The sequence below is a fragment of the Monodelphis domestica genome, chromosome 2 (genome assembly GCF_027887165.1).
Source record: "Monodelphis domestica isolate mMonDom1 chromosome 2, mMonDom1.pri, whole genome shotgun sequence".
In the NCBI taxonomy this organism is placed as follows: domain Eukaryota; kingdom Metazoa; phylum Chordata; class Mammalia; order Didelphimorphia; family Didelphidae; genus Monodelphis; species Monodelphis domestica.
In genome coordinates, this window is record NC_077228.1 from 299,538,138 (window position 1) to 299,563,248 (window position 25,111).

At 38.3% G+C, this 25,111-nt stretch overlaps 1 protein-coding gene across 2 annotated transcripts in view; it reads right to left on the reverse strand.

Annotated features, from left to right (window-relative positions):
* Window positions 1–25,111, reverse strand: part of PKHD1 (PKHD1 ciliary IPT domain containing fibrocystin/polyductin) — a 770,507-nt gene that overhangs the window by 703,673 nt on the left and 41,723 nt on the right. For both annotated transcript variants that reach the window (XM_007484081.2, XM_016431130.2), the window contains exons 7-14: window positions 24,751–24,829; window positions 19,670–19,744; window positions 17,399–17,463; window positions 16,316–16,355; window positions 15,250–15,320; window positions 11,226–11,327; window positions 9,076–9,171; window positions 1,175–1,316 (exon numbers count right to left, since the gene is read on the reverse strand). In XM_007484081.2, coding sequence (XP_007484143.2) covers window positions 1,175–1,316; window positions 9,076–9,171; window positions 11,226–11,327; window positions 15,250–15,320; window positions 16,316–16,355; window positions 17,399–17,463; window positions 19,670–19,744; window positions 24,751–24,829 — 670 coding nt within the window. The remainder of the gene's footprint in view (window positions 1–1,174; window positions 1,317–9,075; window positions 9,172–11,225; window positions 11,328–15,249; window positions 15,321–16,315; window positions 16,356–17,398; window positions 17,464–19,669; window positions 19,745–24,750; window positions 24,830–25,111) is intronic.

The window sequence follows — 25,111 nt, forward strand, 5'->3', positions numbered from 1 at the left end:
TTTTACAGATAAGGAAACCAAGACCAAAGGAGGTTAAGAAATGTGCCCAGAGTCACATAGGTGATAAGTTTAGTGTCATAAGTGGTTATTTGAATCCAGGTTCTCCAACCCTAGAATCAGAGCACTTTCCTCTATATCACATTCTTTCCTCATAGTATTCACTTATTTAAACACTGAATCTGAAGGTTGTTGTTAGCTGAATAGTCTCATTGTGTTCCCCACTACTACCCACCCACCACTCCGATTTCACATGCCACACTGAATTAAAACATTTGGGGATAACAGGTGTAGGAATGAACATAACTACTGTATCACAGTAAAGAGGAAAAGCCCAGATTTGGACATGGCAGTCTGGTGAACCCTTAGCCTCATGAAGCCCCAAGAGCCTTTTCTATATGCATAAAATAAAGTTTTTTAAATGCATAAAATAAAATACGAAGAATTATAAAGGAAACCAAATATATCAAGATATAGTTTAATTGTATTTTTAAAAATTAACTAAATAAGTTCATAGAGCCTAGGTTAAGAGATCTGCCCAGTCACACAATTAATGTTCAAGATAAGATCTGAGCCTAGGTTCTCCTGAGTCTAATTCCAGTGCCCTATCCACAATATCATGCTATCTCAAAAGGACAGAGACTGTTAATTTAACTACAATCTTGTGTTAGTCCATGAAATTTTGACATCAAAAAGGTCCTGAGGAGCATCTAGATGACTCAATGGTATGAGTACCAGACCTAGAGGCAGGAGGTGCTGGTTTCAAATCTAGTCTCAGACACTTCCCAGCTGTGTGACTCTGGGCAAGTCACTTAACCCTGCATTGCCCAGTCCTTACTACTCTTCTGCCTTGGAACTAATACTTAGTATCAATTCTAAGATTGAAGGCAAGGATTTGGGAAAAAGAAAAAGAAAATTTAACAATGATCTCTTCCATTAAGAGCTGGCTCCAGCAAATCCTTGACTCAATGACTCATTCACATATCCCACAGTCAAGTGGTACAGATGTTATTGCAATGAATTAAGCAAATACCTTCAAAAATAAAATGTTTTTAAAATCTCAATGTTACCCGCACTTAACCCTCATCTCAAAAGGGCATATTCTGTTTTCTCAATGAGATTCTTCTTGCTTGTAACATCATGGCTCTCCTACCTTTTCCCAAAATCTATCACGTACCTGAAATGTTGCCCTTCCTCTGACCAGAATCCAAATGGAGAGCTGGCATTGGGGACAATCTGCCATCTGTAACCAGGGGTAGTGTTGGTGAGGTCTAGGTCTTCCTGAGCATCTCCAACTTCAAAGAGAAGTCCTCGATTCCCTGTAAGATAAAGGCCACTAAATGAATCAGAAGCTTTTAGTCTCTTAACTGAGAAGCTGTAGAACCTACCACAAAGCTAACAGTTAAATAGAATGAAAAGGGTTATTGTTAAAAAGTCTGAACCCTGACCAATCAGAGACGGCCATAAGATGCCAGAGGGCCCACCATAATAACAGAAGCTTTCCCCAGTAGCTCCATCTTTCTACCTGACCACTGAGATCTGGCAGAGATCCTAAGGACCCCTTGGTCTTGCCATCTGCCCTACTGATTTAAAGAACCCTGGACTTTTCCATCTTCCATGCAGCCAAACTTATATATATATATATATATATATATATATATATATATATATATGATGTCTCCCCAAATTGGAACTTGAGCTCTTTCAAAGAAGAAATTAGCTCACTTTTCTGGTTTTATTCCCAGTACTTTTCCATTCCATTATACTATCTTACATCTCTTTTTGAGACTTTTTTTCTCTTACTCTCATACAGCTATCCAAAAATGAAATCACAACCTACCCAGGCCCACCATCTTGCCATATGCCTGATTACAATAAACCTTTTTCATCACCAAGAATAGAAACATCTGGCTCCAGAAACCAAACTCTACATCACCCACCCAACCTAGGAAATTAATCCATTCCTTTTTGCACTCTGCCTTTGGGCTAGACTATCATGTGTATTATGTAAAAGAGAATTCTTTATTCTATTGTCTATCTTTAGTTAATACTAACTTAAGTAGCCCTACTTAGTAACTCACTAGACTAAAAACAGAATTAACTCTCCTTTGTCTACCTTTTGATTGAACCAACAAAAAGCTTGAACTAGATGGAGGAGTTCACAAGTCACTTACTAAAATGGTGACAACTTCAGAAACTTGTGAATGCTTTAATAAGAGTTTACACCTTCAGAGGATGAGAGGTATGGATTCCAAACTTGTGAATATCATGATCAGAGTTGTCACCTTCAGAGGCCTTTGATAAAAGTTGACACCTTCAGCACCATAAAAGCAAGCCTTGAATTCCCTCAGAGTAGCTTGTCTTTGAGAATAAAATAGTCTTCTAAGGAGCTTTGCTGGAGACTGGCTTGGACTGGGGGCTTGGAGCTCGACTTCAACTTGGACTCTGACTCTTGGACTATTTTGTGGGGGGAGCAAGAGGCTGACTCCTTTCCTAGTTTCTGGAGAGACTAGCTTCCATCTTGGAGGAGGCTGAGTGATTATTCATTACCAGCCTTCCTGGTTGAGAGCTAATTATTCTCTGCCTTGATTAACATAGATAACCTCTCTAACCTTTTCACATTTCTCTACTTTATTGTTTCCTCTCCATTTTATAAATATTTGTAAATAAATTCCTGACTCAAGATATAATAAATATTGGAGACCACATAACTGCATAAAATTATTATCCAACCTTTTAATTTAAATTTAACCCTTACATTTTGATGAATGAAAATTCATCTAATCTACTATAACTAGCTGGCTCCAGACCATGCTTCACATACCATCTAGCCATGTAAGAGAAAGCCATGGAAGCCAAACACCCCAACTCAACCTGGGTATCTTGTTATTTGTCCTGCTTCCATAGATATTATACTAACCAATCCATTCCCCTTCTACTCCTCAATGCAACTATTGCCAGGAGCATCTAGGTGACTCAGGGGATAGAGTTCCTAGCCTGAACAGGAAGATGCATCTTCCTGAATTCAAATCTTATCTCAAACATTTACTAGCTGTGTAATACCGAGCAAGTCCCTTAACACAGTTTACCTCAGTTTATTCATCTGAAAAAAGAGCTGGAGAAAGAAATGGCAAACCAGTTTAGTATCTTTGCCAAGAAACCCCCAAATGATATCACAAAAAGTTGGACACTACTGAAACAACTGAAGAACAACTATTGTCACTAAAAAGGAATGATAACTGATAGTCTTATGGCTACTCACAGTCCCTGTAACTTTCCATCTGAAAAAGCATTGGTTTGGGAGTTAGAAAAGTTAGAAAACCAGTTAGATTCTTGGCTCTGCTAGTTAACAAATCTGTGTGACATTAGGCAAGTCACTTAATCTCACTGGGCCTCAGTTTCCTTGACAATAAGAGGATAGAGTTGGATTAGGTGACCTCTAAATTCCCTTTCAATTTTAAATTTATGATTCTATGATCCTACATTACATTTCTCCCATAAGTTCCTTTTGGGCAGAACTATTTCACTTTTGAGTTTGTATTCCCAAATATTCACCACAATGCCTGGCACATTGTAGATGCTCAATAATAAGTGTTTGCTCATTCATTCATTTGTAATTTATCACTAATAACAATTTCCCTCAACATCACAATGTGAGGGAAATGTAGACACAACTGAGATAAAACAGCCGAGGCTCAGGATGTCATTGATGAGAACGGTTCTATGACTCATGAAAAGATTTTCTAGGCCAAATGGACTAACTAGTATAGAACCTAGCATATAGAATACAGGAAATAATTGGAGAATGCTATTTATAAAGTTTTATCCTGAGAGAAATAGAAAATGAGAAGGGGCACTTCTGAGTTGGTAAAAAAAAAGACAGAGAATAAAGGAATGGAGATAAAATGCATGGAAAGAAACACATGTTCAATAACATGAAGTTAAAATAAGAATGGACATTTGGAAGAGAGGCTATCAAATATAATCATATACTGGATGAGAAATTCTAGTTGGGAAGCAAATGGTTAGCTATTTTTGATTGAGAGGCTTCCTATAGTTAGACAGTATCCTGGTTTACGGGCAAGAAGCCAACTTCACAAGTGTAAGAGAGCAGGTCACCTTTAAATATATCTCTGAGTTTTACTGGACTATGAGCTCAATGTGACTCAACAGTGTAATATAACAGCTATAAATGCCAACACAATCTAGGGTTGTATTGAGAGGCAAAGACTCTGGGAGTCTGTCGTCTAACCTGGTAAGAACGTATCTGGAGTATCATATTCATTTGTTGGCACCACATTTTAGGCAAGACTTAATAAACTAGTGAACATTCAGAGAAGGGCAATCATGATGGTGAGCACCTTGAGATAATGGCATTTGAGGAATGACTGAATGAAGGAAGTGAAGAGGCTAATCCATTAGGAGAAAAGATTGGGGAGGAACATGATAACTTTGCCCCAGATAGCCCAACTAGAAATGATGTTTTCATGTATTTGAAGGATTGTCACAGGAGCACAGATTTATGTAAATATTTCATGTTGGAAGGGGTCTTCCTGCCAATCCAGCCCAACCCTCTCACATGAGGCCAAGATATCAAGTTACTTGCCTATGATGGCAGTGAGTGAGAGTAGAAGAACTGGGATTTGAGCCCAGGTCCTCTAATTCCAAATTCAACTCTCTTGCCACTGTACCATGCTATGAAAGAAGGATTAAACTTTCTCTATTTCCACAGGAGGCTAAAATGTGAAACTATGGGTAGAATTTAGAAAGAAACTAATTTAGAACATTAAAGTTATCAGTGGGGATGTAAAGCTGAAGAAAACCATATTTAGGGGGTGACACAATAGGTGAGTTATCTCCACCTTTCAGTTATGAAATCCTTGAGGGCAATTCTCTGTATTTCTAGCACTTGGGATAGTGCCTAAAACATAGAAGGTGCTTAATAAATGCTTGTTGACTTAAATTGAGTTCAAGAAGCCAAAGGACTGTCACAGGGTAGTGAGGTTAGACTTGTTCTTCTTTGCCCCAAAGGGTCTAACTAGGAATAATAGGTTTCTACTAGATTTAGATGAGATATCAGAAACTTTCTAGCATGTCCCATTTCTTTTGCAGATGAAGAAACCAAGACCTAGAAAGAATAAAGGACTTATCCAAAGTCATATACATAGTAAGCATTAAAGGTGAGATTTAAACTGATCCTCTGACTCTCAAGCCAATGTCCTATACCACACTGTATCTTTGGGTGTCTGAGGAAGTATTCACCATTCTAAGTCCAGCATCCTGTGAAACCCCAATGGTTATAGACAAAGCCCAATGAGAGAAATGGTTGGTTGCTTGAACTGGTAGAAAATGGGTAAGTTGGTTGAATTTGTAGGGGAAAACTTCCTCATAACTGGTGCTGCCCCAAAGTGACATTTTCTTTCTCATTAGACAATATATTTCCCCAAGTAGATGTTTATGAGCAAAAGCTCAATGATTATTTTTTATGTGTGTTATAGAAGGGATTAATGATTGGGTGTGGGTTGGACCAGATATACATGAAAGTTGCTCTGAGTTCTGAGAGTCTCTTCCATCTAAGGATTCCTTGAAGTAACCTCTCTTCTTCTGGCAGTTCTGACAATCCCCCTGAACACAGTTGATACAAGAACTTTGTAAGATTGTACATCCAAGCAATGTGGCATCATGCCTGCTTTTGTTACTTGTGCTTAGTTTTTAGATACTCCAAGACCAGTCAAGAAATAAAGTGTCTTGTTTGAGGAACCACAAGAAGGCAATGACACTGAATCCCATCGTATGTGGGGTTAAGTTAAGGTAGAAGAAACCTGGAAAGATATGAGGACAGTGGCAGGAACAGACAGAGGTTACAAAGAGCTTTGAACACCAGACAGAGAATTTAATATTTGATCCTGGAAGAAATAGTCATTGGAGTTTATCGCTCATGCATGCATGTATACATGCGTGTGCATATGTATGTATGTATATGTGTCAGGGTCATGGGGGAGGTAAGGGAATGCTCAGATAAGCATTATCAACTAAGCAAATAGCTTTTAAAAATGAACAAAACCTGATAATGCTCTATCTTTACCATCCAAAGCAGACAGGGAGGGAGGTACTGCTATGAAGGTTACTTCAAATCAGTGGTTCTTGATTTGAGATCTGGAATTTTTAAATAAAACTTTACTTTTTCAATTATCAAACATTTATTGTTTTTCTCCCTCTCATCTTCCCCCCACCTGCTGGGAGTTAGGAAAAGAAATACAAAATCCTTATATAAGTGGTGGATTGCTTATCTATCTATCATATATATATATATGTATATATATATATATATATTTCTTTGATGTATTATATAGAAATGATATTTACATACCATATAATAAATCTTCATATCATATCATGTATGTAATTGTTTTCCTTTTTGATCCAATGCATTTCATTTTATTTTTTGCCTTTTAAAAAGAGCTTAGCACAGGGCCTGGCATGTTAGGCACTTAATAAATATTTATTAGATTGGATTTTAAATAGTATTCAGAAAAGAGTCCTTCACCAGACTGCCAAAGAGCCATTTAAAGAAAGGGGGGGAGGGAGATCCTCTGCTTTAAGAGAAGCATTTTGCCCTCCCACAAAGGAGCTACACAGACCCCTGCTGAGGCAAGGCACATTGTTAATTTGTTCTCCCAAACAGCTGCATTCAGCAAATCGCACCACTGTTACCCGAGCCGCCAGCCTAGGGATTACTCCCTTAAGAGAGACTCGGTACTCTTTCCTTATGCAGGCAAGACTTGTTGCTTTCAATCACTCGTTTCAATGCTTTCTTGTCCTTAGATGGGAGCGTTATCAGAGTCAAGAAGGAGGAACTGGGCCCCAGGGAATCCCTAAGCAGGAGCTTTACAGTCATTTCCACACGTGAGTGGCCTTTCCTTAGAAAGGTGTCTTCCCCCGCTGTGCCAATTCTCATTAAGTGCTCGGCACTCTGGAGATGACGCTCCTGCCAGTTGTCTAACTATAAAAGTCAGCACCTCTGTGGTTAGTTCCCTGATGAGGAATCCCAGGGTATCGCCCCTGGATCCAGGGGCAGGTGACATGCCACCTGCCCTCCGTTTCTAATCACACCTGAGCCGGTTGTTCCGAAAGGGAAACAGTGTGGTCTCCAGCAGTGTTTGACACATCTTGAAAAGTTTTGTCCTTTTTAACTCCAAGCCCTGAAAGGGTAGATTTTTAAAACCATGAGATCTCCGAAAGGGAACAGGCTGTGCTTTCCTCTCCGGTTTTTACCTGCTTCATTTACAATAAACTGATGAAAAACCACTTTGGGGGAGAGAACAATAGCCCATAAGGGAGAAGAAAAGACACTCAAATGACCTTCTTTGTGGTCCATCCTTTAAGTTCAAAGGGGCTTTGCCTATAACCTTCGGGATATTATACAGGAGGCTGGACTTAGAATGGTGAATACTTCCTCAAACACCCATAAAGAGGCAGTGTGGTGGAAGACATTGGCTTGAGTCAGGGGATCAATTCAAATACCACCTTTGATGCTAAATATATATATATATATGACAAAATATATTTATATTCACACACACACACACACACACACACACACACATATAAGAAGTCCATTATCCTTCCTAGACCTTGGTTTCCTCGTCTCAAAAAAAAAAATGGGATAGGCTAGAAAGCCTCTGATATCCCATCTAAATCTAAACCCTTGATCATGAGCTACATGACTTCTGATAAAAAAAAATTATTTAAACTCTTAGAGGTTCAGTTTTCTCATCTGAAAAATGGGGATTATAGTAGTACCTCTCTGGTAGGATTTTCCTGAGAGTCAAATCCAGTTTCAAACCAGCTGTATAACCCTAGGTAAGTCAATGTCTGTTTACCTCAGTTTCTTCAACTATTAAATGGGAATAATAATACCATCCTCCCAGGGGGATGGTAAGGATCAAATAATAATTGTAAAGTACTTAGCAAAAGCCCTATAAAAGTGCTAGCTATTATTAGTCCAATGAGGTAATATGGACAAAACACTTTGCAACTCTTAAAGCACTATCCAGATCTGATCTATTATTATTGTCATTGACATAGATGAGGTCATCATAGCATTCTTTGTAGATAAATTTGATACTGTTTAGCCACTATCAGTAGGCAGGCCATGCACTTGGAGTTCTGTCCCCAATGGCTGTGATGGATTGTCTCTCTCTCTCTCAAGTCACCAGTAGTAGGAATTAATGAGATGGCTGGATGAGATTAGGGATTCCGTCTGTGGCCATGGAGCAAATCCAAATTAGCTGTTCAACTTGGAATTCCCAGCTTCATAAGCATTGCTAGTTATCAGTGTTCACTTTGGACATTTAAGATGACATGAAATATATTTATATATATATATATATATATATATATGTGTGTGTGTGTGTATAGACATATATATATATATATATATATATATATATATAATCCATTATCCTTCCTAGACTTTGGTTTCTTCTTCTCCACAAAAAAAAAAAGACATAACTGTGGAGGTTTAAATTGTAATAATGTAGAGTGTGACTGTCAACTATGGTTTCCATTCCAGAAGAACTCCTGGCAGTCATGATGAAACCATTTAAACTCATTCTAGATAATATCCAATCAGATATCCAGACTAGATATGCTAAGATGCCCGGTCCAGGCTCCTGCCTCTGCTGGCCATCCTGATGAGTGTGTCTATAAGATTCTGATAAGGTCCAAGCTGTCAAGGCCTCTCTAGATTCCCTATAAAAGGAGGGCTCTAAGACGCAAATTAGATCATGTCCTTTAGCAGGGCCTTGCCATTACTGAGACCCCTACAGGGCAGTGGCTGGGGAGGGGGGTGTCGGTTCACAGATCCTTCTATTTTCCCACCATGCTTTCTTTAATAAACGCTTGGATTGCTATGACATTCTTGGCGAAGGCTCAGTGCCCCTCAGCTCTAATACCAGATTTAATTATTTGTTGAATTCATGGGTGAGAGATTAACTCAAAAGATTTCAAATGCTCACCTTATCCTGCCCCTCCCTTGAAAGAGAGCAAAAGGTAGCAACTATAGTACCTCTTTACCTGGATGAGGTGATGTGAGCTTTGTATCCTGCTTCAGGGGTCTTGTGGTACACTCAATCTTCCTTGGAGAAATGTATTTGATTCTGCATGGGATGCCTAATAACAATATGAGAGGAGAATGGAATAAGTAAAAAAAAATCTGAAATAGAAAGATGATAGCTGGAAGGGACCATCTTGAGCTTTGTCTCTGGAGTCAATGGGCCTGGGTTCAAATCTCAGCTTTGCTTTTTACTATCTGGTGGACCTTAATTGAGTTACCTAACCTCCCTGGACATAGTTTCCTCATCTGTAAAATAAGGTAGGGGAAATAAAATGACCTCCAAGGTCACTTCCAACTCTAGCTATATGATCCTTTAATCTCCTATGACTTTAAGAGGCTAGTAGGAGCTCCAGGTATGGAATCATGAAGATGAGTTAATCCTGTGACCCTGGGCAAATCACTTAACCTTTATTGGCCTCAGTTACCTCATCTGTAAAATGAAAATAATAATAGTGCCTAACTCTCAGGGTTGTTGGGCAGATCAAATAAGATAATATATGCAGAGCATCTGGCACAGAGTAAGTACTGGGTGAATGTTAACATGAACAAAAATCTAATCATGATTATCCCAGTTATCATGTATTCTAATTCCCCCATTTTCAAGGCAGAACCAAGTTAGAATTCATACTTATTGACTCCTTAGCAAGTGTTTTTCCTACTATATTATGTTGAGTTGTTGAAACATTGGTACAAGGGGAGTAGAAGATTCCACCATTGAAAGGGATTTTTTAAAAAAGGAAGAGCCACAAAGTAATAACTGCTCTAGAAATACTTCCTATATTACCTTGCCTCTATTTCTTTGCTCACATGTTTTTTTTTTCCCTCTAGGATGCCTTCTTTGATCATCTCTACTTGTTCAATTTTTATCCAGTTTTAAAAGTCCTACTAAATGAGTTTCTCTTTTATAAGTTGGATGGTTCAGGGAAAAGAGAACTAGATTTGGAGTTACTACCTGTAAGATTATCATTCAGTCATCTAAATTCTTTAGGCTTTATTTTATATCTCTGTGAAATGAGGAGGTTGGGTTAGATGAATTCTAAATTCACTTGCAATTTTAAATCTAAGATTCTATGATCCTTTCCCAAACCCCTCAGCTTGACATCATCTTTCCTACTTGTTCTGTATTCATATAGCTTGTTGAATGTATACAAGCACTGAATTTTGACAGTTTACCATTTGTTTTATATATACCATCTCCTCTTCTGGAAAAACAGTGTAGCATTGTTGATAGGGAGTTGGCCTCAAGGCCATGACTAACGGGGTTCAAATCCCACCTATGATCTACACTGACTGTCTAGCAATCTTGGGAAAAGTCACATTATTTCTGGCCAAAGGGGTCAAACACATGACCAATAACACTCTTGAGTATTGCCCTAACCAGATTAAAAAGTAAGTGGAATTTTAAAAAATTTTGTTTTTCATCTTTTTAGTCATGCCCAACTCTTCATGACCCCATTTGGTGTTCTCTTGGCAAACATACTAGAGTGATTTGCCATTTCTTTCTCCAGGTCATTTGACAGATGAGGAGTTGAGGCAAACAGGGTTAAGTAACTTTTCCAAGATCACACCACTGGTAAATGTCTACGGCCAGATTTGAACTCAGGTTCTCCAAGCCTGGTGCCATACCCCATGGGAAATATTTAACCAAATAAAATTTTTAATATAATAAAAGTAGATAATTTTAACATGTGGTTTTCTAAGTCCATGTGAAGCGTGTGAAGATCTTTATGTACAGGTTAGAGTAGCCTCCATCTCAATTTGAGTTTGACACCATTTCTCTAGCCAACTCTTTAAAACTATAAGTTTCCACTAAAATTCTGACCCTAACTGATAGAGGGGCAGTTTCCTCATTGAGAAGTTCCTATATCAGTGAATGTCAGGTCCAGTCCCTGTCCCTATTATCTCCTTTACTGAACTACAATCTTTGTGAGGGCAGGGAGGAATTGTATTTATCTTTTTATCTCCTCAAACTCAAGAAGATTTCTTTGCACATAAGTGCTCAAAAATTTTTATGAGATTGAATTCCCATTGATTGAAAAGAGAAAAAAAATACCATGATAAATACCCCAAACAGCATTACAATGAAACACAATGATCATATCATAGCTACCTGCAATAGTAACTTGGGCAGAATAATCAAAGAAATCTCCTGTTATGGTGATGTCTGTTCCTCCACCCAGGCTCCCAGATACTGGAAACACAGACCATATTTCTGTAGAAGAAATAAAAAGTCAGTTTCATGATCTGGATTACCATAGAACCAACCAATGTATTTAAAAACTAGGAGAGTTGGAAGAATAATGACACTGGGGAAAGCAGACTCTTTCCATTTAAAGCCATTTCCAGACAGACATGGAGAAGGAAGAGGAGCATGGGAACACAAAGAGAAAACTATGAGAAATGGGAGAATTTGGCCAAAAGATTAGGAAAAACAAACAGATACTGAATTTGTAATAAGAACAAGAGGATGTTGGGAGGTCATTATCTCACTAGGCTTGTTTCCACATCTATAAAAATGGATCTGGACAAGAGAAGACCTAGGGTTACTTCCAACCCTAAATCTATGATGTTAAACTTTTATGCCTTTGTTCAAATCCCAGCATTCCTCCTTATTAGTTCTGTGACCTTAGTCAACCTACAACTTCTAGAGGTCTCAATTTCCTCAAATGTAAAATTAGACTAGAGCAGATAAAAAGAAATTACTAAGATCCCTTCCAGCTTATGATTCTATCCTATAATCCTATCCCTTGATCTCCAAGGAGCAAGTTGGGACTCTGATAGTAAAAAGTACTTCAGGCCCTGAACAATCTGCAAGGATCTAGGAGAAAAAACACTATCCACAAGCAGAGGACAAACTGTGGGAGTAAAAACACTGAGGAAAAGCAACTGCTTGACTACAGGGGTGGCGGGGACATGTCTGAGGAGAGACTCTAAATGAACACTCTAATGCAAATATGGAAATGGGTTCAAATCAAGAACACATGTGAAACCCAGTGGAATCACGCAGAGGCTATGAGGGAGGGTGGGAGGAAAAGAAAATGATCTTTGTCTCCAATGCATAATGTTTTGAAATGACCAAATAAAATATTGTTAAAAAAAAAAAGTATTTCTATATAGCACTCCCTTTTTTTGGCACTATCAAGATGCCGGTATTTTTTCCTTTTTTTCCTGATTTGTACTTCTGGAAACAAAAAAAATAGTGTTTTTTTTTCCCCCTCTCTCCTCATTCTCTTTGAAAGTTTATGTAAATTAAATTAAAAATAAAGAGAACAAGGAGCAAATAGTTGTTTCAATGAGAGCAAGCCCAGAAATGAGAGGTCTTGGGTTCAAATTTGACCTCAGATACCTCCAAGCTATGAGACCCTGGGCAAATTACTTAACCCCAATTGCCTAGCCCTTACCACTTTTCTGTGTTGGAATCAATACTAGGATCAGTTCTAAGACAAAGGGTAAAGGTTTATAAATAATAAAGGAAACAACTTCTCAGATTATAATATAAAATAGCCTAGGAATGGAGAAATGTAAATGAATGTATTACAAAGGCCCAGACATCCTATGATGCTTTCTTGAAAAATCTCTCTAAATACTTTTATTTTAACAAGGGCCTTTTGAAGACAAAGGCTTTAAACACAAAAGTAACTTGAAAAAGTAATTTAGATACAGCTGAACCCATTCATAGCTTTCAAATATTATCATAGAATCAGAGATTTAGTATGAAGGGGACCACAGAGGTCATCTAGTCCTCTAGTCATATTGTTTAGTCATTTCAGTCATGCCTGGCTCTTCGTGATCCCATCTGGAGTTTTCTTGGCAAAGATACTGGAGAGGCTTGCCATTTCCTTCTGTAGCTTATTTTACAGATGAAGAAATTGATGCAAAGAAGCTTAAGTAAGATGTATATACTTGGTCATAACAAGTCAGACAATCTGCTGTCTAGGCTTAAAGAGTTCCAAACTATAATGATGATGGAAGGAGTACCTAGACTGCCAAAATCATGACTTCTTGAAATATTAAATTGAAGTGCTGGAACAGACCTCAGATACAATTAATTTACCTCCCTAACTTTCCAAATCAAAAAGCAAGATGCAAAATGCACAAATGCTATCTCCAAAATCAAATAGCAACCTTGTGACAGATGATGATCTGCAGCCCAATTTTCTGGACCCTTTCTTCAGAATTCTTTTCATTAGAACTCATTTATTTAACCTGAAATCTGATTTTGTATATAGTAAATGCTGCCACCTGGTTATTTCCAGACTCAACATGTCGAAATTTAAAAATACTCCCTTCATCACCAAATAACCAACTTCCCCATCTCTGTCCATCAGTTCCCCAGGCAAATTGGACATGGAAGCAATTACAAGGAAGATGGCAAAGACAGAGGCAAAGATAGGGAGATAAAGAGAGATCTCTTGGTGTTTGTGTGTGTGTGTGTGTGTGTGTGTGTGTGTGTGTAATGCAATAAAAGAAACTGACCAATAAAAGCCCCAGTCCAAGGAGCACACTGAAATATATTCTCTCTGATGACAATCTATGTAGAAGCTTGGTGAGCCTGCTTCTGAAAATGTGTGATACAGAGGTCAAGGACACTTCCTTTCCCAATTCAGATCATGTGCATGAATCCACTAACTATATCCCATAAGCTTACAGGTAGTTAAACTAAAGCCTCAACCAAAATTGAGTATGCATATAAAAAGATGAAACAGAAAGAAAACTCTCTCTCTCTCTCTCTCTCTCTCTCTCTCTCTCTCTCTCTCTCTCTCTCTCTCTCTCTCTCTCTCTCTCTCTCTCTCCCTCCCTCCCCCCACACCTTTCATAGAGTCTTTCTGCTATCACTATTACCTGCCCTTTCTCTCCAGAGACTTACAATAGTTCTTTCATCTCACTTGAAAGCCAGCAATGGAAAGATAGTTTGAGTTTGTCTGTTTCAGCCTTTTGAGAAAGAAAGAAAGAAAGAAAGAAAGAAAGAAAGAAAGAAAGAAAGAAAGAAAGAAAGAAAGAAAGAAAGAAAGAAAGAAAGAAAGAAAGAAAGAAAGAAAGAAAGAAAGAAAGAAAGAAAGAAAGAAAGAAAGAAAGAAAGAAAGAAAGAAAGAAAGAAAGAAAGAAAGGAAGAAAGGAAGGAAGGAAGGAAGGAAGGAAGGAAGAAAGAAAGAAAGAAAGAAAGAAAGAAAGAAAGAAAGAAAGAAAGAAAGAAAGAAAGAAAGAAAGAAAGAAAGAAAGAAAGAAAGAAAGAAAGAAAGAAAGAAAGAAAGAAAGAAAGAAAGAAAGAAAGAAAGAGAGAGAGAGAGGGGAGGGGGGGAGGGAGGGAGGAAGGGAGGGAGGTAGAGAGGAAAAAAGGAAGGAAGATCATTGGATAGAGAGCCAGACTTAGAAATGGTAGGTCCTGAGTTCAAATATGGTCTTTGATACTGTTGACACCTAGGCAAGTCACTTTTCCCCCTTGGAAGAGAGAAGAGAAGAGGAGAGGAGAGTTTCTAAGAATTACAGCTAATCCAGTATGTATGGATGTTGTGAATTCCCCCTCACTGCAGGCCTTTAGGGAAAAGCTGCAAGATTATTTATGGTATCTGTTGTAGGTAGACTTCAAATGGAATAGCTAGCCTCTGAGATCATAGTTTTAAAGAGTGAGTCTCTTAATTTATAGCATTTATTTCTGTAATGCAGGGGATTTAGCCACCAGGTGGCAATGTAACAGCTTACAGCCCATTAATAAATCAGGAGTTGGTGAAACTGCTTATAAATTAAAGTAAAAGATGGGCAAATGGGTGGTTAAGTTTTTCTTTTTCCCCAAAGGGGGGGGACGTGGAATATATCTATTCTAGAATCCTTCATGACTTTTTATCTTCTCTTAACATATCCACCAACAATATAAAGTTCCTCCATCATCTCTTAGAAGGAGGGGGCTAGACTAGATAACCTCTCAAGTCTTCTCTAAGTCTGGGATCCCAGCAGAGTAGCATAACCCTATCCACACATGAGAATCTTGTTAATACTTACACACTGAGGCACACATTCACTATCCAATGGTGAAACAAATCGGTGAGATACAGGATGAAAGGGTCTAGATCTCAGACAAGAAGTAACAGCAGGGATGGGGAAGCAATAGCATTAGCATATATAAAGTAAGGTAGTACCTGAGTAAGTCTGATACAAGAAAAGTTCCTGTTTAGCACTGATCAGCCATGCGTCCTTGTGTACAGTGGACCTTCAAAAGAAGATAGGATTAAAATTATGGTGGGGGCCAAAGTATCCCCTGATTATCTAGACTGGTTTTTTCCCTTGGTCAAATTAACCTTAAAACCTTGTAAGTTCTATTTCATTTGAGGGCATCTGTAGCCTTAGTCAGCAGTGTAAAATGGGCTCAAGTTTTGGAATGAAATTTTAAAAGAGTATAAAGAATCTTAGCTGAACAAACTAGATATATGAAGCCTGAAGAAGAGAAGACTAGGAGGAGGAGGAGGAGGCATGACAATCATCTTCAAGTATGAGAAAGACCTAAATAATGAATTGAAATTTGATGTGTTCAAATGGTCCCCAGTAGATAGTGTTTTGAAGAGGCAGACCATAGCTAAGAAAATACCCCCTGCACCCACCTGGCTCCAACTGCAACAGAGAAAGAGTATTTCTTTCCTGGGTCTCAAAGCTTCCTTCCCTCAAATTTCAGGTCTCGATGCTTCCTTCATCCTCTATTTGGAGATCTCCATGTTCTTACCCTTTGAAGCAGCTCTCTCACCTCAATGCTTTCTACTCTCAACTTTCATTCTTTAGTTCTGATCCTACATCTTCACCAGCATTACCACCACCACTCACTTTGTTCCTACAAGCTATTGGTTAGTTGTTTCAGTTGTGTCTGATTCTCTCTGACCCCATTTGGGTTGAGGGTTCTTTTGGCAAGGATACTAAACTAATTTGCCATTTCCTTCTTCAGCTAATTTTACAGCTAAGGAAACTGAGGCAAACAGGGTGATGTGGCTTTCCCAGGATCACACAGATAGTTAGTGCTGAGACTGGATTTAAACTTATGAAGAAGAGTCTTCCTGATTCCATACAAGACATAGGACGAGGTATTTAAAGCCACTCAGAGAACTCTTCTCATTTCCCAACTATGGATACAAGCATAAAAGAAATACAGAAGACCAAAAGCATAAGAAACTTATGTAACCCAAGGACAGAAAGGTTTGCATGCTTTCCAAGACTTACTTTCCTTTGTTAAATACGGAGAAGCTAACATTCTGTGAACCTGTTGGTCAGAAGATACTGGTTTTTAGTCCAAGAGACAGAAATGGATTACCAAATTTAGAAACTCCTATCTTGAATCTAGGTACTCAAGAAAACAGAAAAAGATTGCACAAAGCTAAATTTTTTTCTAGAAATAACAGACAAGCAGATTGATAAATTAGGAACATGAGCAGCTCCCTCTCTAACAAATTAAAGAACAAATACAGCTTAATCTAGCAAGCAGCATTTCCTTAACCCATCTCTTTCCAGAAATTTTATAATAATAGCTAGCTAATTATTACAATTAATAGCTAATTAATAATATAGCACTCACTATGTCAAGTGTTTTACAAATATCTCATTTATAACACTAAATGGTAGATGTTATTATATCCATTTTACAGTTGAGGAGACTGAGGCAAACAGAAGTTAAATGACTTGCCCAGAGTCACACAGCTAGTAAGTGTCTGAGGCCAGACTTGAACTCAAATCTTTATTGCCCCAGGCCCAGAATTCTAGTCGCTACACTCTCTAAACACATTTATATAGAACTTTAAGATTTGTAAAATACTTTACACATATGATTCCATTTAATCCCAACAACCACCTTTCAAAGTAGATACTATTACTATCATCCCCATTTTATTTGATGTTGTTCAGTTGATTAGTTGTGTCTAACCCTTTATGACTGTGGACCAAACTGTCCATGGAGTCTTCTTGGAAAAGATACCAGAGTGGTATCAATTCCTTCTCCAGTAGATTAAGGCAACCAGGGTCACATAGCTAAGACTGAGGACAGATTTGACCTCAGGTCTTCCTGACTCTAATCTTAGCACTCTATCTACTGAGCCATCTAAGCTGCCTCTTAGTCCCATTTTACAGATGAAGAAAGTAAAGCCAACAAAGACTGTGACTTGCCCAGCATCACAGTGATAGTGAGTGACTCAAGCAGAATTCAAACCCATATGCTCCTAATTCTATCACCATATTCACTACACTATACTACCCTTTAAAGACTGAGGTACTAGCAAACTTTTGAAACCAAGTGTCCTCTTTCTGACTGACCAATGTAGTGGCCTTCTACCCGACACTGCAAGACTCCAATACCATGGTCTTCCTCAACTGGATACCTGTGAAGATAACAAAGAAATGGGAAAATAAAACATCACAAACCAATGCAGTAGTTAGCTCAGGAGAGCAGAAATTCCATTGAGACGGGCATTGTTGTTCAATCATTTCAGTCGTGTCCAACTCTTCATGACCCCATTTGGAGTTTTCTTGGCAAAGATACTGGAGTGGTTTGCATTTCTTTCTCTAACTAGTTTTACAAAATAGGAAACTGAGGCCAACGGGATTAAGTGCCTTGATCAGAGTCACACAACTGGGAAGTGTCTGAGGACTAGATTTGAACTCAGATCTTCCTGACTCCAGAACTGGCACTCTTTCTGCTATGCCACCTAACTTCCCTACTTTCCCTAGAAGGACAAGAGGATCCTATATTTAAATCTGAAAGGGGCTCTACAAAGCTTCTAATCTAATATCTTCCTGCTGCAGAAGAGGAACAAAAAATAGTATATTGGCCAGAAAATTGGCTGCTAATTAAAGGAAGTAGGTATGTCCTTTAGCCAGATACTTGTTGGTACATAGTTGTTTGTGTGTTGTTTCCTCCATTAGTCTGTAAATTCCTTAAGACTACCTACTCAATAAACTCCAGTGGCTTCCTATTGCCTCCAGGTTTCAAATACAAAATACTCTGCTTAGTGTTCAAAACCTTTCATAACATAGCCTCTTTCTGTCTTTCCAGTCATCTTATACTTTATACCCCAATACATACTCTTCAATCGAGTGACACTGGCCTCCTGGCTGTTTCATAAATAAGACCCTCCATCGTTGTGACTCTGGACATTTTCTCTGGCTCTCCCTGATGCCTGGAACACTCTCCTTCATCCATTCCAACTCCTGCCTTCCCTTGTTTCAATTAAATCCCAACAAATATTCCACCTTCTCCTAGAAGCCTTCTTTACCACCTCCTAATATCACTGCCTTCCCTGTTAATTCTCTCCTATTTATCTTGTAAATAATTTGCTTTGTACATATTACCATTATGAGACTTGTGCGTTATTTGGCAACTACATGTAGGATAGATTGGAGAGGAGAGAGGCTGAGTGCAGTAAGACCATTTAGGTGACTGCAAGAGTGTAGACATCAGAGTAGTGAAGGACTAAACTAAGATGGCTTTAATATAAAGAAAGAAAGGAAGATGGGTAGAAAGGATGTAGACGTGGATTCTAAAAAACAGCAGTGGGTCAGAAGTGGGAGGAAAGTGATTATAAAGAGCAAAGGACAACTGTGTGTGTGTAACTTGGAGGATAGGAGAAATGCTCATTTCAGTAATAGAAATCTGGAAGCTTTTGTTGTTGTTCAATTGTTTTTTCAATCATGTCTGATTCTTCTTGACCCCATTCAGGGTTTTCTAGGGAAAGATGCCATTTACTTCTCCAGATCATTTGACATATGAGTAAACTGAGGCAAACAGGGTGACAAGACTTGCCCAGGATCACATAGCTGGGAAGAGTCTCAAGTCATATTTTAAGTCAGATCTTTCTGTCTCTAGGTCCAGCACAAAGTGTGAAAGGGATACAGGAAGATGAGTTCGATGTTAAACATTTCTCTGGTTCTATTTCATCATCAGTAAAATGGAAGTCATAATATATACTGCCATAATAGAGTTATCAAGATCAAACTAGATCATAAAAAATGCTTAGTAAAGGGGCAGCTAGGTAGTACAGTGAATAGAGTGCCAGGCCTAGAGTTGGGAAATCCTGGGTTCACACACTTCCCAGCTGTCACTTCACTCAATTGCCTACCTGGTCTTTAGCACTTTTCCATCTTTGAACTGATATTAAGACAGAAGGTAAGGATTTTTTAAAAGGAAAGAAAAAGAAAAGGCACAGTAAGCTTCATAGTATGTTATAAATGTGAGTTCATGGTTTTTTATACTAGAAAAAGGGAAATGTGTATATCCCCTGCATATAGGGGTAAGCTGATAAATACTCAACAATGTGCTCTTCTGGAGGGGAAAAGGATATGCATAACACTTTTAAGGTTAATCTATATTATTAAAATTTTCCTCTTCGTTTCCTTAAGCTTAGCCAATCAAAGGCACATTAAATTAAGATCTGATATGTAGCTTTAACTGATTTCCACAGTGCACATACTCACACTGAAAATTTAACAACTGGCACTTGAGCCATCCCTAGAAAGATCCAGTACACCGCTGGCTGAATATATGCCTCTGAGAGTACACTTTCCCAAGGAAAGGGGGGAAAAACTCACCTGTTCCCTTTCTCTCTATCCACAAGAGAGCAGGGTGTAATCCATTCTCCTCCTTGGGCCTGAAGAGTGAGTGGGCTGGATGAGAAAAGAAAAGAAAAGAAAAAGAGTTGTCATCAGAGTGGAAGGCTTTAGGTGATTTCCACTGCCTTCCTGAACTCAGGGGCAGCTAAATGGCTCAGTGGATTGTGAACCAGACCTACAGATGGGTGACTTCAGGTACTTCTTATCTGTCTGATCCTGGCCAAGTCACTTGATTCACATTGTCTAGCCCTTACCACTCTTCTGTCTTAGCATCAATACATAATATTGGTTCTAAGATGGGAGTAAGGATTTAAATAAATAAATAAAAATAAAAACTATTCTTGAGCTGACCTCCCTGAAAACATCATCTTTCCTAGTACTCCAAGAACACAGGTTCCTAACCTTTTATGGTGCCATAGACTTTGGCCAACTCGGGAAGTCTTTGGACTCCACTGAATCATTCTCTTCTGTTTTATTTTTAACTCATAACTGAAAGAAATGTTTGTTAGATTTTAAGAGTTGACTAAAAATTAAAATGTAATTATTTTTTCCTATCCAAGTGCATGGACTCCTCAAATTCTATCCACAAATGCCTATGAGCTTTCAAGTTGAAACCTCTTGTTCTAGGAGGGCATAAGATGGTATATAATTATAGGAAGATGAAATTTTGTTCCCAAAAAGTCTATAGTGTTCAGTCTATCTCCCAGCTCCTTCAAGGTAAAGGTAGAAGTGAGTGCTAGAAAATATAAAGCAAGCTAACATTCATGCTAGGCTGATCGCTATACCTTGGAACACAAGTATCTAGACCATGAATAGGGAAACATGCCCTCATCAATGCTATTCTCTGTTGTACATGTCCCCTACAAAGCCATGACCTCTTTGCATCCTCCATGGCGTATCATTTTACCTATAGTAGATTGATGTGCTCAGAAATCAGACAAAGGTAAAACTAGAGGGGTTTAGCTGGTGTCTCAGTAGCTAGACAAATAGACTTGGACACTGAAGGTCCTGGATTCAAATTTGATCTCAAACACATCTTAGCTGTGTGACCCTGGGCAAGCCACTTAACCCAGTTGCCTACCCCTTACCACTCTTCTGCCTTGGAAATGCTACTTAGTATTGATTCTAAGACAGAAAGTAAAGGCTTAAAAAAATTACTTAAGGGTCTGCACCTATAGGTAAGTAGACCCATATTTCAAAAAGCAGATTCTAAATTTCAATTCCTTCTTTCTTCTAGTTTCAATCATGTCTAGTGATCTTTTCTTTCTGAACACATGGAAATCCTACAGTTAACTACCAAACCCCAGCTAGAAACATAGCTACTGGAAACAGTCAGCTCAATTAGCTCCTTCAACAGGAACTAAAACAAGGCAAAATAGAGAGGTGGAATAAGGAAGTTGATAAGTTGGAAGAGGAGATTCCTCTCCTCTATAGCTATAATTGTTCCCCAGATATGAAGGGGAACAGAATCTGATCACCTGAGCATACATATGAAAATTTATGTTCTTTGTTCCATCTACAACTCTGATTTTAAAGAATCCTTACTTTCTAGCTTAGTAACAACTCTAAGACAGAGGACAAATTGCTAGGTAAATGAGGTTAAGTGACTTGCCTGGGGTCACACAGCTAGGAAGTGCCTAAGGGCAAATTTGAACCCAGGACCTCCTGATTCCAGACCTGGCACTGTCTCTACCATGCCACCTACCTGTCCATAGATGGGTCCATTTATTTTTTCCTTATTTTTTAAAATCATTACCTTCTTTCTTAGAAACAACACTAAATATCAGTTACAAGATGAAAAAGCAATAAGGTCTAGGCATTTAGGGTTAAGTGACTTGCTCAGGGTCACACAATTAGGTGGTATCTGAGGGCCTATTTGAATCCAGGTCCTCCTGACTTCAGACATGGCTCTCTCTCCATTGTGCTATGTAGCTGCCCCTTATCACATTCTTTAAATTAGCCACATTTATTAGAGAATTTTCATTTCATAAACCTTTTTTCAGACACCATCACTTTTGAAATTCCCAGCTTTGTGATTACACTGCTCTGGACCTTCTTCAAATATTCTTGGAGACTACTGGGTCTCCAGAATGAGCACAGTATTCTAAAACAAGTTATTAATCAGTCAATAGACATTTATGAAGCACCTGTTACATCAAGGCCACTATGCTAACCACTACATACAAAGATAAAGAAGGAAACACTGATTGCCCTCAAGGACTATTCATTATATTACCACCTTGTAGCAAACATGTCCAGTAGCACCTTGAGAGATAAAGGGACGTGTTGAGGTTTTTTCCCTTTGTTTTGCATTAAGTACCAAGAAAGATGTAATTTGAGATTGGGGGGAGGTAAGCAAAATTCCTAGCTATCTAAAGGATCAAGCCTTACGACCATAAAGAAGTTGTATTCCGGGGGCAGCTGGGTAGCTCAGTGGATTGAGAGCCAGCCCTAGAGATGGGAGGTCCTAGGTTCAAATCTGACCTCAGCCACTTCCCAGCTGTGTGACCCTGGGCAAGTCACTTGACCCCCATTGCCTAGCCCTTACCACTCTTCTGCCTTGGAGCCAATACCCAGTATTGACTCCAAGACGGAAGGTAAGGGTTTAAAAAAAAAAAAAAAAGAAGTTGTATTCCTTCCAGAACTTTATAGGACAGAAGCAACACTTTGTACCTCATCCTGTCTATATCAGGGATGCTTAACTTTTTGTGCTTCATAAACCCTTTTGACAGCCTGGCAAAGTCTATGGACCTCTTCTCAGAAAAAAAATGGTTTTCAATCCATAAAATTTATTGCATAAGACTATGAAGGAAATCAATTATACTAAAATTAAAATATTTAAGAAAGTAAATATTATCAAATATTTAAGAAATCGAGTCCTAAGATTAAGAATCCCTTACCCTAAAAGGAGATTCTCTCTCTCTCTCTCTCTCTCTCTCTCTCTCTCTCTCTCTCTCTCTCTCTCTCTCTCTCTCTCTCTCTCTCTCTCTCTCTGTCAATGTCTCAAGTTTTAGGGATTCCTTCTACCTATAATGACTACTCTTTTTTTGTTTTGGTAGAGACTCCTACCTATAGCAGCAACATCAGTTTGGGGTGGGGAGGGGGGCGGGGGAAGAACCTTAAGAGACCAGAAGGCACTAACAGGTAGTTCTTCTGAAAGCAGCCAGATGGTAGTCAACAGATGTGGTGAGCAAAGAAATAGTCCACCCTGAGCTCTTTACCTTAGAGACCAAAGTTTCTGTTTGTTTGCTTGTATGAACAGAACAATATAGTCATTGGTTACATATGTGAAAAGACAGGTCCAAAAGACTAAGTGAAGAAAGTAGTTTGCAGTCATCTGAGGCTTATTCATATCACTGGAGATATTACCCTGGTATCTCTTACCCTTTTTATTTACTTCAGAAGATGAATTCTAATCCATATGTACATTAATAATCCTTTTAAGATCATCCAAAATGAGAAAAAAAAGTTTTAAATTCTTTAGGAATGTGGGATAGAGCCACCTGATAAATTATGAATTATTATAAGAAATATCCACACTCCTATATTAGAGAGGATCTTGGGGAGGCTTTGAAAAGGGATAGAAGCTGGAAGACATGGGTATAGCTCCTGTCCACACATGTGCAGTTTAATCAAGTTGGTAGCTAAGGACTTGAGATATGATCTCATGACTTGCCCAGATATAGCGAAGATGATAATTTCTATCTCCATAATGGAAATGAGATGGAACAGCTTTACCTCAGTGCACCAACTGGCAACTTGAGTGGACATTGAATTCTTGACTACTCAGCATATTTTAGTGTCAATGTAAAGCACTGTCCCTATGTTTGAGGGTGCTTTTACTTTACACAAGACTTGAATGAAGAAAATAAGTACATTTGTGTCTCAACATTTGAATGGATCACATTCAAGATTTTGGTTTTTCGCAGGGCGGCCATCTATAATTAAAAGGGAACTTTTGGAGACTTGAGGAGCACTGCAGAAAATCATAATGTGTATATAAAGAAGACTTTTTTTAATTTGGTAATTCATAAGAGCATATTTATTATATATTATTTATCTATTTTATCATTTACTACCATAAGATGTAGATAAGTTCTATCACAAATAATTAAATTTTGTTCAAAGTTTCAGTGCACTAAAGAACTACAAGCTACACCATCTCTTTGGGAACATCTCTTCTTGTCTCTCTATCATCCAGTCATATTATTCTCACTAGTCATTTCTCAGTCATATTATTTTCCCTGGTACTGATCTTTGATTTATGTGCTTTTTATAGAAGAAAATCTGTGAAACAGAGGCTGGAGCTATACCAGATACTAGATAGCTTTGAAGATTGTGTGTAATATACAAGAAACTAATTTCTCTCATAGAAATTGCAACTTTTTGTAAGATGCAATATGTTGTTTTGTCTATTAAATAAATATGATCAAAATTATTAAAAATACAAGTTTGTTGTGGGTCCTAGAGTTGTTCATGGTTTTTTCATAGTCAAGGTGGGCCTGCACCTTAAACAGCTATGAATATTGAGGAACTACTAATTTTGGCATTTTAATGGCTTCCAGAAAATATATAACCAACTGAAGGGCTTTTGATTCCTATTCCCATTCAGCCTTTCTCCTTCCCTGTCCTTCCTTTGGATCATTATAACAGTATTTCTAAATGTGCAAATTAACAAGAAGAAACAAATTTATAGCCAAATTTCAGATTTATTCATGGTTTTAGAGTTCATTTCTGCTTGGGAAGGGGGGTGGGGGGAAGTAAAGGGAATAAGGGAAAAAATCAACAGATACAATTATAGTGTAATTCACACTGAGCCCAAAGTGACTAGTTGCCAGTAAATAAATGGACCCGCTTAATCGAGCAGTTGCAATTACATTAACAAAGTTTGCTGAAGCCCAACTCACTAGGGACCATAAACTGCAAAAAAGAAACTAGCAATTCTGTGCCAACTGCTTTCAATTTATTGCTGTCAGGAAAGCTGGTTGCAGAAGGCATATGTGTCCCCAGTTGAAAACATACACACACACACACACACACACACACACACACACACCTACCTATCAATGTACTCAACATCATTATCAAAGGTTTCAGTCCTCCCAGTAATAATCCAGCCATGGACTTGTATTAAGTTTCCTAGTTGTAGAAAAAAAAAAAGAGGAAAAAATTGTTAATCTAAAAGGTTAGACTTAAAGCAGTGGCCCTAAGGGACATGGATAGGCAGTTTTCAGATAAAGAAATCAAAACTATTAATAAGCACATGAAGAAGTGTTCTAAATCTCTTATAATCAGAGAGATACAAAGCAAAACAACTCTGAGGTATCACCTCACACCTGGCAGATTGGCTAACATGACAGTTATGGAAAGTAATGAATGCTGGAGGGGATGTGGCAAAGTTGGGACATTAATGCATTGCTG